This window comes from Caloenas nicobarica, chromosome 2 (assembly GCF_036013445.1).
Source record: "Caloenas nicobarica isolate bCalNic1 chromosome 2, bCalNic1.hap1, whole genome shotgun sequence".
Taxonomy (NCBI): Eukaryota; Metazoa; Chordata; class Aves; order Columbiformes; family Columbidae; genus Caloenas; species Caloenas nicobarica.
Genome location: NC_088246.1, coordinates 128,653,225 through 128,668,787, shown reverse-complemented (window position 1 = coordinate 128,668,787; position 15,563 = coordinate 128,653,225). Strand labels below are relative to the sequence as shown.

General features: G+C 41.0%; 1 protein-coding gene across 2 annotated transcripts in view; it reads left to right on the top strand.

Moving 5' to 3' along the window:
* The first annotated feature begins 6,150 nt into the window (after positions 1–6,150).
* Positions 6,151–15,563, top strand: part of PDE7A (phosphodiesterase 7A) — a 77,828-nt gene continuing 68,415 nt past the window's right edge. For both annotated transcript variants that reach the window (XM_065628073.1, XM_065628074.1), the window contains exon 1: positions 6,151–6,304. In XM_065628073.1, the coding sequence (XP_065484145.1) occupies positions 6,167–6,304 (138 nt within the window). In that variant the 5' untranslated portion in view covers positions 6,151–6,166. The remainder of the gene's footprint in view (positions 6,305–15,563) is intronic.

Sequence of the window (15,563 nt, the reverse complement as noted above, 5' to 3'; positions counted from 1 at the left end):
GCCTATCCTGGAAAAAAGTATTCTACAAACTTCTAGCCATGTAATTTAATCTAGAAAGATGCTGACATGGTATTGATTTACGTAGATTTAACTGATGTTCTGACACATGACTAATCCCAACTCAGCAAAGCATGTAAGAACATGCATGAAGTACATACTTTGCACTAATACTTTATGCCAATTAACCCATATTTTCGCTGCAGATTCTGCTATGCTTGCCTTGTATCATACATGTTATATACATATTCCATACATATGTTATATATTCCATATATATGTTATATATTTCAATGTGTTACACATACATCCCAAAAGATCTCTTTATGTGAGATTTTAAAGCTAGATTTTCTGAAATGAATTACTTTTTGAGTTAGTATTCTAGTAATGCCTTGCATAATCCTGATTCACGGGCAGGTAGGTGAGTTTTTATGATACAGACGATGTGGTCTAACTGGGGGCTGACTCCAAAAGGGGCACTTCCATTGCCAGTTACATACCTGCACCTTGTAACCAGCCATGCTGTCTGGCTGGTCCCACTCTCTTTTTTTAGGGGGGGGAAGTTCATTTTCTGCCAGTTTAACTCCCTGAACTCTCTTGGCTTACCCTGGAGATGAGCATCGGTACTGGTAGGAGCAAACAGCCAGGAGGAGTGCGATGGAGTGGCACGCCCCCCCCGCACAGCAGCATCTCGCTTAGCACAGATGTATAATATTTGAAAGCCACATTTCCAGTGCACTCCTCACCACTAAGAGTCCCGGCTTCTGCATTTTAGTGTGGTAAACCCCACCTTGACTTTTAAACAAGAGACTTGCCTCTAATTAAATGCAAAGCTGCTTTTGAGAAGTTGATCGGAAAACATTCTCCTAGTACTCAGACTGGCTTTTGTCTGAGCATAAAAGTCAGTTTATCAGAGTTAATCCTTTTAGTATGCACTTGTCTTACAAGAACAATTTTCTTTCATTTGGTCAAGACAAAGGAATTCAGGAATTTCTGTAAACTAACCCTGTCGTCGCTTTGTTGCATTTTTGTTGACATATTGGCAACATTCCTTCCAGTTTTAATTGGATTAAGCTCATAGAAATTTAGTGAGTTGTAAATCAGACAGGATTCCAGCTACCTCCTTTTTGCTATTGTTGAAAACAAAAGGTCTAGCAAAGAATAAACCTAAATAAAGCCAGAGGTAGTCTCTTGAAAGTAATGAAATCTTCTTGCTGCATTTGCTCAGGTATTTAATGGGAAGACTGGCAGAATGACAGATGTTTTTCCAGACTTCAAGGAGAAATCATGCTAATGTTAACCCTGACACATTCTTTCCTTCACCAGGAAATGTCAGGATGCTACTTGGTGGAAAAAAATGAGTTGCTGCAAATATTCAGTCCTCTGAGTTCTACTTATCTGATCTGGATTACCTTCTACTGCTGCAGGTTTTGACAGAAGAGTAGTCCCACCAATTAGCTAAGCAGCAATCATAAAAACATGAAATACCTGATTCATTTTTGATGGAAGCTCAAATTTAACAGAGAAACTGAAGTAGTACATTTGAGCATCTTTTGAAATTGCAGAAAAAATAATTACTTGAAATATAATGGAGTAATTTAATTTGAATACTAATTAGTATAGATTTTCACTCCTAATGTGATCCTCTGAAAGTATTTGTTAATTCTAAGCATAGTTAATATTTATTTCAACTTAACTCTTTTTGTGACGGGAATAATAGAACAAAATGGCACTTTAAATAAAATAGAATAGTAAAAAAGCCAAAGTGCAAGAGGAAGGTAGGTGTAAGAGAAAGACTGCTAGGTTCCTGGATGTAGTTATCCAAATTATCAGATGTGCAAATGCTGCAAACTATTCCAGTCCCCATTTCTGGTTTGCTTCATTCACCAAAGGGAGATGGTTGTTAATGTGTCTTTCTTGTCGCTAGACATTTTCTAATAATTTTAGCACACCCAAAAAGCAACTATTCTAACTTCTCACACCAATAAGCTTCTGCAACAAGGAAGTGAACTCATCTTTAATTTAACCAGAAATTAAAAAAACCCAAAATGTTCCTTGTCTAAAAAATTCTAGTGTTACTCAGAAACATCTCATTTTTGAGCTTTAAACAAGAAACTGCTCTCCTTTAGTTTTTGACAACACAACACGGTGAGATTAATAAGACACTGCTGCTTTAGTCTAGTTGGCATGTTGGAATTTTAGCTCACTTCTCAGTTTTAATATTAGAAGACTTCTTTACTGCCAACAGGCCAATAAAGAATCAGATGGGACACCAGGAATCTTTTGAACCTAAATACAACTTCCAAACTCAGACTTAAATCTCAGTGTACTAATTATAGGACTGCTTGCTTAACTTTTTTAAAATAGTCAAAATTGCTTTAAAAAATCCTTGTTAAGACCATTTTGAAAATAGTAATTACACCTACATATAAAGAAACCTAGAAAGGATGTACAATTTTAATGAGGTATTGGGGCAACATATAAAACATTCAAAAAAAGTTACAAAACCAAATCAAAACGAACCACTGTATTTTCTACAGACAAAATGGGCGATTGCTGCTCGACAGCTTATCATGGGGGCTACCAGGTTCTGCACACTGAATGGTACATTGAGAAATGGTTCAGCTGGCGAATGTGCAACACATCCGTTTTGTCTGTTCATAGGGGCCCAAGACGACTTCCATCAGCAACACAAAAAGCTGTGAATATTCAGCTTCTCATAACCCCACTAAACTTACAAGCTGTACCTCTGAAACTGCACCTGGGCTTCTCATATCCTCCCACTCTGACATTAAAAATATTCTGCACATCGACTGTTATTATGCCTGTAAAAATGACACAAAGAAAAGCTTTATCCGCTGGCTTATGCTGACACTGACGCTCCTGGTCATATTAACACTATTGTCGTGTGAAGATTTTTGTCCAGACAACCATAACCACTCAGAAAAACACAACTTTCATGGCTGAGACCATTTCAACTGTGTGCACTCTAGCAAGTTTTCTAGAAATGCATTTAAGAAAGAACAACAGCACGAGAAGAATCACCTTTTCATGTTATTATTCCCAATAATATCTTCAGTGGAGTTACAAAAAGCTGCCTTTGAACAGCTATTAAACTTGAGACAGTCTGCAGCTGCATTCAAAACTGACTTTTGTTCGTATGTTTCCACAGTCACTCCCTGTTTCTGGAAGATACAACCTGCCAGCAAATCTCCAGTCTTAAATTAAGCATAGAGGGGGATTCTGAGGGCTGTGAGCAAAGAAAAAACAAATCCTCTGCAATTATTCCTTGTAAACTCATACAATAAATCATCACCTGGCTTACATTAGTAACTTCTGTATTTATTAAAAATAGTAATTTGAGTCCTGAAAGCAGAGCACTTGCAGAATCAGTCACTACCTGGAAAACCTCTGCTTACTTCATTGTATTTCAGATTCCTTAAAGATGTTTATGTAACATTAATTAGAGATCAAAGATAATTTGATTATTAGCGAGGGAAAATGCTGATTATGTTATTTAAGGATATACTGGCTCAGACTGAACGCTAATATGACCTTAAAGAACTAGTTTCAACTAGTCACATGGAAAGTACATAGAACTGATAGGAACTGTAAAACACATTATCAATAATCTTTATTTATAGTTTGACCCTGTAGGATTGAAATATACACTACGTATATTTAGTGAAAGTAAGAATATGCTTTTTTTCCTACAAGTCATGATATATTGTTCGCAAATTGAATTTAAGACTGACTAAAGAACCATCCTACCTGAGTACAGAAAACTGATTCGTTATTAATAGGAAAGAACCCAAAGTAATTTTGAATAATGGGGGAGGGAAATTGTGACTCCAGTGAAGCTGGTGGAGCTATACCAGTAGCTTAAATGCAGCATTGATTTAATGTAAGAAGGCCAAATATGAGTAAACTGTCAAAGAATGCTGAAGAAAACCCAACATACCTTAATTACTGAAAAAAAAATACTGTGCTATTTTACTATGAATTATGTGCTTATATATTTTGAATTCTTGCATGCATATATTAAGCAATCACATGGTAAATGTTTGTGACATTTTTATTTCAAGAAATGGGAGAAAACCAGCTGAAGTAAGCTTTTAAGACAAGGCAGTTGATCCAGTGTTTTCTCTGATGCATCCATCCGTCCTTGTGGCTGTCCATGAAACAACGTAGATTGCAGTTCTGCAAAAGAACAAGGTGCGTTTGTTAACCTTGTAGCTCAGAGTAAAATGGCCGTCAGCCACATCTGTAAAACTTCTTGTTTCTACAACTAGTTCAAACAGATGAAAACCCTCCACACAAACCACCTATTCTTTCCAAATGGGTTCCTCCAAAGCCATGTCATTGCCTATAAATAACCATTATCATGTGAAATCTAAACCTTTCTGTCAGTAAGCAAGCACTGAGAAGAACAACGTATTATGCAAAATTAAATCATATGAATCATTTTGCAAAATCTGATTTTTAAGTGGGTACAGGCACTTCATATATTATTCAAAGAACAGAATCGTTCCCTTACCTATCATGCTATATTTAGGATTTTTTGATGGAGAAATAAAAGAGATGAAAGAATGGGAAAAAAGCAGCTGCAGGAAGACAAAGGGAGGTTTAGTCCTAAAGAAATGAAGCAAAGTTAAAGTGTCTCCGCTAATGTGATGTACACAGCTATGGACCAGATCACTTCATGAATTACCCTATTTCTTCCTTAAAGGTCAATTCCTGGAATTGTGTGGCTTGCCAGGAACTTCAGCTTTTAACTTAACAAAACACGGTTTTAACTCTTCGTCTTGCAAAAAGATGCCCCTCCACGCTCTAAAAAATGAACATCGAAGACTCAAGTGCAAACTCCCCAGTGTATTGCTTTTGAGAGACAACGCTCTTCAAACAAAAATTTTCTTTCCGTGTTCGATTTTCGAGTAGCCACGCAAGCCGGGCGCCCTGGGCCCGGCCGTACGGACCGAGCGAGGCCGCCTCTCCCACCGCCCCCTCAGCGAGGCGCCCCCGCCCCTCCGGGCACGGCCAGGGGACACCGAGGGCTCACAGAAAAAGCAGGTCCCAGGTCCCAAGTCAAGTCGTCCCCACCCGGCGCCGCTTTCCCCGCCCGGCGGCTCCGACCTCCGCCGCCACCTCCCGGCGCGGCCCCTCAGGCCTCGCCCGAGCAGCGCCGGGCACGGCACGTGCTCAGCCGGCCGGGGGAACGGAAGGCGGGAAGGAGGGAGGGGGAGAGGCAAAGAGGGAAGGAGGTGCCGCCTCCCACCCTGCTGCGCGGGCAGCGCTGCCGCCTGTGGGGTGCGGCGCCCCCGCCCAGCCGTCCCGGCCCCGGCCTCGCCGAAGGCGCGAAGAGGAGGGCGCATGCGCGCGGGGCCCGCTGGCGCCGCCGAGCCACCCTGCTGCGCACGGGCGGGAGGAAGGGGAGAGTGGGTAGTTACGTGATGACGCTCTGCGTGTCGCCAGTCGCGCGACCCACGCAGAGTCCGTCGGGCTTGTGCCTCCTCCCGGGCCGGTGCGCTCGGGGCTGTTCCGAGTGGGGGCGGGCGGGGCGAAAGCGTCCTCCCTCCTCCTCATCCTCCTCCTCATCCTCCTCCTTCGCTCCCTCCTCCTCTTTCTCCTCCTTCTCCTCCCTGGGTCCCCTCTCTGAGGGCCCGGCCCCTTCCCCCCGGCGGAGCGGGGCTGTGCGGCAGCGGCGCCTCCTCCTCCCGGCCGTGCCGGACAATAGGGGCGAGCGCGGCTTGTGTCTCACCCAAAGCGGCCCCCCCAGGCCAGCCTCGCCTCCATGCGCGGCGCCGGGCAGCGGGGCTGACAGCGGCTCCCGCCAGCGGCAGCAAGGCCGAGGGAGCGGCGGCGGCCGAGGGCTCCGGGCCGGGACTCGCCGCCTCGAGCGCTGACACAGGCGTCCCGCTTCGCCGCCTCCCCCTCACTGCCGGCGGCGGTTCCCGCCGGGCTTTGGCGGCGGAGGACAAAGGCCCGGGGCCCGGCGCGGCCCGGCCCGACCCCCCGGGGAGTGCGGGGGCGGTGAGGAGGCGCCGGGCCCCCGCGGGGTTTCGCCGCGGGCTTCCCCCCGCCGTCCCGCTGCGGCGAGCCCTGCGCAGGCAGGTGCGGCGGCGGGCGAGGCCGCTGCCCTGCGGCGGGTCGGCGCACGGAGGCTTCTTCAATGGAAGTATGTTACCAGCTGCCGGTGCTGCCGCTGGACAGGCCGGTGCCGCAGCACGTCCTCAACCGCAGAGGGGCCATCAGCTTCAGCTCCAGCTCCGCGCTCTTCGGCTGCCCCAACCCCCGGCAGCTCTCGCAGGTAAGCACCGCCACCGGGCCCGCCGGCTCCCGCCTCCCCGCGGCGTCGGGGTCTGTGCCCGCTCCGCGTCCCGCCGGTCCCCCGCCCGAGCGGGCGGCCCCGCTCCGCTCCCGCCGCGCCGCTGCCGGGCGCCAGGGCCTGCTTTGGGCGTCAGCAGGGGGCTGCTGGGGCCGGAGAGGTGCGGCGGGGCTGGGCCGGCGGCGGGGCTGCCCCCGCGGGCCCCCGGATCGCAGCGCAGGGGCGAGCGGCCGGAGCGAGCGGCCTCCTTCCCCCGCCTCCCGCCCCGGCCCAGCCGCCGGTCGCGCCTTCCCCGCCTGCTGCCAAATACCGGTGGCGGTGACGAGAAGATACAACGTTTTATAGGTTTATGGCCGGTTATTGTCGAGGTTATCTTTTTAGTATTGCTTGTAATGCGAGCGGCGAACTCCTTGCGATTTATTTCCAGAGCCATTGAATGATTTGTTTCTTTTGTGATTTTTAAACTAGAGACTTTTTTTTCTAGCTTTTTAGCTTGGACTTTCATTGAAGGGTCTAAGTTTCCTATGGGGTTGCCAAAAATTGCAACGACTTTACTGAAATAATGAAAATGCACTGCAGTGTTTTATTTGGGATGCTAAGCTATTTCTCCCTCCAACTATTAAGACTTGGCAATCCGTCTAGAAAGAGACAAAGATCCTTGGCTTTTCATTTCCACAGTATTGTTCCCTGCCCACATTACATCAGTCACAAGATGAACTATACTGTATTTTGTTTCATCTCATCATGTTGAAAATACTATAAAAAGGGTCATTATAACTCTCAGGACAAAAGGGAGGTTTTTCTTGTAAACGCTGCCCTAAATTTCTGAATATGCGTTAGTATGGTTTCCCAGCAAACAGTGATACAGTTATATTCTGGTGGAATTTTGAGGAGAAAATTTGGAATTATGGTGTAAAGCATGTGTTTTGGTGGGAAGTCAGCTGGTTTGGGCTTCTAGGAATTTCCTATAATATCTAGATTGAAAGGTCTGTTTCATTGCTCTAAAGTATGTCGTCCTTACAGAAGATGCTGTCTTTCCTCCTTATGTGTGTAATACTCATTTTTTTATTGTTTACATTTTTGAGGTATCTTATGATCTTGTTCTGCTTTTTTGTTACTTGCTCTGCTTCATATGCATGTATACAGAAAATATAGAGGTGCTAGTTTCTTTTGGCTTTATTTGTCCCTGGTTTGATAGCAATGAAGCTTTGTGCGTGTGAGAGCTTTAGGTATGTGTATGTTTGGGAAGGAAGAATCAACAAAATGCTGTTTCAATGACCAAGAATTTGAATGCATATGGAAGTAATTATTAGTAAGCATATGAAGATGAACATGTGCTGACAACCCTCCCTTCCCTGAGTATGAATGTAATAATTGACAAAACCTTTGTTTTTATGACCAGTTAGTTTTCCACTAGCAACTGTGTTCGGATATTTTCCATTTGTAGTGCGTGATCTGAGTTCTGCTTGGGGATGGTGAATTTTCCATATGTAAAAGTCATCTTGAAAATCCAATCTAATTTAGCACGTTTTGTCCTATGCAAATGAGAGAAGAGTCTCTCTTGTTTGAAGCATTCATGGTCTTCTGGGGAAAGGAATAGGCAAAATGGGAAAGGTGATGTATTGTATTTATTGCTTTTCTGTGTGGTCTCCAGAGCAGGTGACACATGAAGTGTGTACAAGCTTATCAAATTAAATAAGATATTGACATTTAAGTTTTTTCTTTTTATCATTTCATTTTTTTCCCCAGCTTTCAAGCTTCTCAATGGATTCCTTGTTTTCTGACCAATATGCTGCAGGTGTATTAGAGTGAGTCACAAAGAGAGGTGCTTAATACCTTACAGAAAAGTGAAAACTAAATGTATGCTTGACCAAGTAGTATTTCCATCATGTAAACCAGAGAAAGAAGTTTATGCTTTAATAAGAGGGAATTAGGATATTTACGTGAGGAAGTCTTTGCTAATATTGGCCAGCTGATTAGAGTACAGCTGTGTTTTGTTTTCTCTACCTTTTTTTTTTTTTCTTTCTTTCCCTGAAGTCTCCTCCAGGTAATATAATGTGAATGTCTACCAGACCTGCAATCACAGGCTGGTGTAAATGACAGACTAAGAAGCTTCACCAGCAAGATTAATGATTCTGTGTAACTTCTGAACTTAACTTCAACTTGCAAATCTCTTGGAAGACTCCTAGTACTGCAGTTCTATTGCTGTTCAAAGAAGTCTGAGCCCTTGCCAGTCTGTTGTTTTCAGTCTTCTGCACAGGCTAGATTTGAGCAATAGTAACCCTGGAGGTGTGTATTAGCAAAATCAAGAAGCTGGTGTGTGCAGCCAGCATTTTACAGTTAATACACATCTGGCAGATTTTTATTAAAAAAAGTAAGATCTGGAAAAATGAATTCCTACTTATAGATTAAAAGTGAAGTAGTTTAGGCATAAGACATTTCAGGCTTATCCATTCAGCAAGGAGGTATTTTACATGGGAAACGCAGGTGAGAAAAATGCATGCTACATTAGACATAACATTTAATTGCGACGATGCTAACAAGGCAAATATTTATCTGTTTTAATACATTTAGTGAAATTTCAATTTGATATTTTGTTAAAGTTTCACTAAATGCATTCAAAACGGGCTGTGCGTTGCTTTTTTAAAGCTTAGATAAAGCAGTGCTGGAAATGACCTCAAAAATTCTGGTGTGTTCCTCTCAGCCTGAGGAAGGATAAATTGTACTTACAGTATTATTAGCAGATGTTTGTCTAATCTGTTTGCTTAATCTGTTTTTTAAGATACAGTCTTATGAGATGCGGTGAGCTGACATAACTCATTATTGCTGAAGGTTAAAGTCCTGACATTGGACATGTATTATTCTACTTCCTTCGTGCCATCTCTGCTTGTCAGGTGTTTGCTGATTCAGTTCACTAAAACAGCAGAAAACTAACAGAAGGAGGAAACTGGGTAGCTGCCTGCCGTCTATTTGAATAAAATGGACTTAGTGAATTTTGTCAGAACTGTTTTACATGAAAGGATGGTACCATTAGGCTTTTGAAACCCATACAAACCTCTGATAATAGAAATTAGGCAGTCTCACTAGGCAACTTAACAGTTCATAGTGCTTAGCTGTTCTTGTCATAAGAGAGTTCTTTCCTACTACTGATTTTTGGCTCTTCATTGTGGTGGTTTACACCTGTTAATAGCCACAGTAAATGTAGAGAAAAGCTTATTCTTTTTCTGTTTGCAGTTTTCTTTTATGTATGAATTATTTCCCTATAGTCTTCTTGAATTTCAAAATATTAACAGCAGAAATAGTAAAAGTGACTTCTGTTACCTGGAGGTTATTTGTGATATTTATTGTTCAAGTCCAGTCAAGTGAAAAGCTGCTATTGTGTGGGTTTATACAATTGTTTGAGTTAATAATTGTCTTCGAACATGAAATAATTTTAAATGCTAGTGTTAAAAGCTGTTTTTAAGGGCACTTTAATGGGTAACTGTTGAAATGACTAGGACATTTCACACTGCTGAGATTGAATTTAGGTTCCCTGTGAGATCAAGTGGATGTTAAGTAGTACCTTCGATTGTATGTTTAGGGTATTCATTCAAAATGTTACAAAATGATGCTTTTAAAATTAAAGCTGAGTTTTCAGAGTACAACTTTGGACTCTTTGTCTCATCCTATTTTTAACTTCCAGATAATAGTAGAAAAAAGGGTTTCTAAAACTGTCTGTACTTATTTAGTATGAAAATTTTTAGTCTGATTTTTTTTTTTAAATGAATAAGAGTTTATAATGAACACGACTTTACAAGTGTAGCTGCGAGTGCTTTTAGATTGTGTCCTGCGTTACACTCCCCCACAAAGTTGAATTGACATAAACATATCACAAACAGTATGAAAACTTCAGCCTAACCTGCTATTTTTGACGAATTTCTGTCCTTCTATCTTGTAACTGGTTCTGCACTCACTTCAGTGCCTCCAAAAATGGCATTGGTGCTATTATATAATATCTAGTACAATATGTAATATAATAATATATAATATATAATATCTAGTATTATGTCATATCTAGTAGCAGAGTCTGGATAGAAGGAAAGATCTAGTTTTGGCCTTTCTGTCCTTAAATGTTTGAAATTGATGATGGTAAAGAAAGATATCTCCTAAGGATGAAACTGCATGAAGAGGGAATGGAGCAAATAATAGAATACTCCATTTGAATGTCAGAAATGTAGGCACTAAGTTGCCACCTGAAGTACCAAGTATTACTATGTAGCAGGTAGTACCATGTACTGCTGGCTGGTATTTGATAATCTAGCTCATGATCCCTCTTTATTGCATCTCCATTTCACGCATTTAAGCAGTACAGCATCATGCTTTGTGACTCTCCATGTTATATATACCTGAACAGTAGACTGCAGATTCTGCTCGTGGAATCCTACATTTGTCTTAAAGAGGATGCAGTGGGGAAAAAAGTCACTAAGAGCAGCTGGAAGTGTATTGCACTTCAGCAAAAGGTACATTCTTCCTCCAAAAAAATGTGTTCCCCAACATCAACCAAGTGCTTTGGCCACCTTTTGCTGTGTAAGTCCTCTTTTCAGTGTTTGTCAGCTGATGTGATCCAAACGTGTTTTGTGGTGCTTGTAGCATTACAAGTTACAAGACGTAGCTGAGAGGTGTATTTGCACAGTCTGAACATAGGCGTTGGTCTTTAATCCCACAGTTGCACCTTTTTGCGGGTAAAAGTGTTTGCATGACCTATTTTTCCCTTACAGCCGCTCATTTCTGCTCCTGTATTTTTCTCTTAGTTATGTCAAAATTTTTTTTTTTTTAATCAGGTTGTTTTTCAGCCCTGGCTGATTCACAGTACAGTTTCACAAATGATTATGCATGTTAGTAAGGAGGAAGCAGCACGCCACAGTGCTAGAGCAGGGGTAAGGACCAGTGGGGAGACAGCAGAAATGCCTTAGGTTGGCCCTGCTATTGAATGTGCAACCTTACCCCAACCCCCCTTCTTTCCTTATGTGCTGTTTTTCATAACTTTCCTTCTATATCTCTCTAATCCCCTCCATCAGTGTTTCTTGGTTGTTTGCTCTTTTATTAGCTTTCTCCTGCTATTTCCTGTATCTCTGCTGCATGAATAATTAACAAGTTAAAATAATGAAGTAATTTTCATGATGTGATTCCTAGCCTCTGGAATTAATTCTGTGTGTTGCTGCTATGCTTGCCATTCCCTTCATCTTGTATTTATTGTGTCTGGTTGCTGAGATTGCATCTATTCATATGAGAGGCAGAGACTGACTCTGGCTCTGTACAGCACGGACAAGTTCTGTTTGGGGATTTCATGTACTACAGTAATTTTATGTGGCAGTTCATTTTTAAAATGCTCTCTGAGTTTTATGACCAATTAACTTTTTTCATGTGTTGTGGTGTAAAGCAGCATTGGTACTTTCATTCTGCAGAAGGTCATAGCAGTTTATTTCATGGCTTTTAATTGATTGTGTAAGATGTAAGCAGAATAGTAGTTTAAAGTCTCCATTAACTAGATTGTCTTAAATCACCAGAAGTCAATTCTTCTATGTCCAGATTGTGTAATAGTGTGTTTTGTGCTTTGTATTAATTAACCTCAATTTTCTGATGCTATCTTTAAAGAGAAATTGGTTTGAAAAGAGAGACTGTAGCTATGTGCCCCTTAAGTTGTGAAATATTGAATTTTAACCAAAACAATTTTACAAGTCGGCATTTGTATATGAATATTCAATATTATATATGAACTAATAATGTAGTAATATAATGCAAATACAGGTTATTGGAGTTAGAAGTGTTTTGTATGACATGTCTGTTTCAGCAGCTTTTCTTTAAAAGAACCCTGTATTTGCTAAGTCAGTTGTGTGGTGGTTTTTGTGGTGTTTTTTTTTTTTTTTTTAAAAAGTCACTTGAGAAAAGTGACAGTATCCAAATTGGGTTAATTCTGAGTCAATACTCAATTATGAGATAAAGTATAGAATCATTTTGGTTGGAAGAGACCCTCAGGATCATAGAGTCCAACCATAATCTGACTGTAGCACTAAACCATGTCCCTAAGAACCTTGTCTAAATGCCTTTTAAACACCTCCAGGGACAGTGACTCAACAGCTTCGCTGGGTAGCCTGTTCCAATGCCTGACAACCCTTTCCATGAAGAATTTACGATAAAAATGATGAATTTATGATGAAATTAATTTACAAGAATTTGAATGAATTTACGATGAATTTATGATAAAAATAATGTAATTTTTTGACATTTCTGTTCTACTGTTTTGGCACGTGGAAAGCAATGTTGAGGACATCTGTAGCTGAATCATTATTTCTTCAGTTCTTTTATTTTCTGCAAAGCCTATGGGGAAAAGCCCTGGAAATAGTTAGAATGGTGATCTGTTAGAACAGTTCTCTGTCATGTCGATAACCATTGGCTTATTGTTTTCTTGTGTTTCCCTAATCACTCAGTATCTACAAGTTTCTGCTTGTTTTCTGCTAAAATTGTAGGTTTCTGAATATACTCAGTCATTTTCTAGCATAGAGGATATCAGAATCATGAATGTGTCTCCAGGTCCTGCCAGGTTATGGCTCATGTATAAGAAACACCTTTTTGGATCAGACCAAACCTGTTTTGTTTGCCTTTCTTAAAAATGCAACTGATCTGCGTGGAAATAGTGAGTAACTCGTCAGCTCAAATTAGATTTTTTTTTTTTTTCTTTCCCCAGAAGTGTGAAACCAAATTAACTTGGTTGTGCTTTACTGTGTAAATCTTTAACACACATCAAGACTTTCCACATGTGAATTTGTACAGTTGGATATCTAAGATATAAATTCATCTCTCTCATGATACCATTAAAGGAATGCAGTGTATTCTTTTAGTTATAATTACCTTCCTTGTAAATTAAGGACTGAGGATGGCTATGCTAAAAACTTGAAGAGTTTGGTCTCAGAAATCATATAAATAATGCATTTAGTGCAAATAGTCCTTTGTGCGCATTCACAGCTAAATGAAATGTTCAATTCTACTTGAGAAAATTCTTTTGTATAAGCAAATACCAGTGCTTGGTGTGTGCATACACATGCATGTAGGGTCTTATAGGAAGCATGGGTGTGGGACCACGAATTGAACATAGACCTCTCAAATTCCAGTTCAGTGTTATGCACAGAAACCCTCACAGGAAAACTTGGAAGACTTTGTGTGTTTCATTAGATGTGAAGTTTTCATCAGTTTGTTCCAATTATGTCATTAACGAGTAACTGCAGTGTAAATAAGCACCCCATGTAATCCAGCGAGGCATTCTGCCAAAGCCAAAATATTTTATTATAAAAATGCAGTTTGGAAAACTGGATTTAAAGGTTAGTTGGGGACTTGTTTATTTGTATGATTGCTTCCTAGGTGTATTGTAAGGAATTTGTAGCCAAATATTTTGTTTTCTTTCTGGTCTAAAATAAATTTGTGGCTGTTATCTCACCTTCCCTGCCCTCCTCCCTTGCATAACTTGAGAATTTATTTCTGTTACAGCGGTCTAACTCCTGTTTTCCTCTCACTTCCCCCTGCTTTGTACATCTGTGATACAGCAACCTGATTTATTATCTTCCTGACCACACTCCCACAATAATTATAATTGAAGAGATTTCTGGAGTCTGCTTTTCATTGCAGAGGTAGAGGGCAAATTCTTTTCTTAGCTCCTAGCTGAAAGCGTGAAGGAGACAGAATTTGCAGCAGGCCCTCCTTCACCTGCTTGAGCATCAGAAAGAGCATGCTGCAATGAGAATAATGAGGGTGGCTGTGTATTAGCAGAAGATTTTACTGTTTCTCCCACTCCTTGCTGCCAAATGAGATAGCTGGAGGTTTCCTCTCCCAATATTTTTTTTTTTTCATAGCATACATAGCTGGAGGCTACTCTGACTAGTAAAATTGGATTTTTATTACATGTGAAGTACAACCTGTTGTCCACTTTGGGGCAAGGGGACAATTCTATCACAAGGGGGGAAGGAAACACAGGAAAAAGGTACAGTAAATAATGGGAAGCTTGAGACTTTAGTAGGTGGATCAACCTTGGTACAAGAAAGTCTGCGCAGACTCTGTCTAATGTGGTGGTTCTCAGTTGTCTTGGAAATTGAGGTACGATGTTGGGTTGCAAGTGATTTCCTGAGGGACTCAGTTATACATCTAGATGAGAAAAAGTTAACTCTCTTATACAAAATGCTGTGTTTTTAATAGTATAGTCTGGTAGTGGAAGGACTGTAGCTGTCATGGCAGGAGTGACACTGGCCTGTGTTATTTCTGGCTTTGTTTGTAGCTAATACAATCCATATATTGATGTCGTAGTTGATGACTTGCTTAGGAGACGTTGTATTTAGTCAGGCATGAACTAGCACTTCTTTTTGTTTTTTTAAACTTTTCGGTAAAGTTCCTGTGCAACAGTAATCTGAAATGCGTATGTGTGGCAGTGGGGTCCTGTCAGTAGTGCCCTGCCTTAGCTTCTCTTCTGGAATGGTAAAGGCCTGCAACAAGTTTTAGAAAAGTCTGGAGTACTTAAATTTTCTTGATTATTATCTTCAGATTTCAGCAACTGCAATAATTGAGTGCTTTCTGGTATGAAGCAAAGAAAAATCCATACAGTTTCTTTTACAGCTGCAAACGTGGTGTGGGACTAGTAAATATGAAGTGTCTATGCAGGGAAGTAAAGACGGGGAATTTTCTTTGTTCTCATTTTGAGAGATCTAGAGAGTAACTTTATGGAGTTTTGTTCTGTTACTTCTTCTGTTGTAAAGTCTGAGCTGTATTTCCTTTAGCATGGTGGCAATAGGAATTTCTTCACTTTTCACTGGACTTAATATATTTGATCAGCTTTTCCTAGTTTGTTTTCATTTAGACCAAATAAAGTGATTACATTTTTGTCCAGCTAAACGTCTAGTATTTAACCCCAAAATTGTGAGGGGAAATGGTAGAATTTTATCAATTGCCTGAATTAAAACAAACCAACCCCCCAAAACCCCAACCAAAACAAAGGCAAAAAGCTCAAGTTTTTGGTTTTTTAATCACATGATGTCCTAAATACTTAGGAAAAAAGTGTCCCAATTATTTTCCTCCTCCTTTCAAAAAGGATCTTGTTTTTCTTCTGAATATAGTCAGCTGCTTATATCTTTTTCACTTCAGATTATAGTGGGAATTTTGCAACCTACTATACATGAAGGCTAGAAGTTAAGGAATTTAGTACCTGTAATTTGCTATGTTT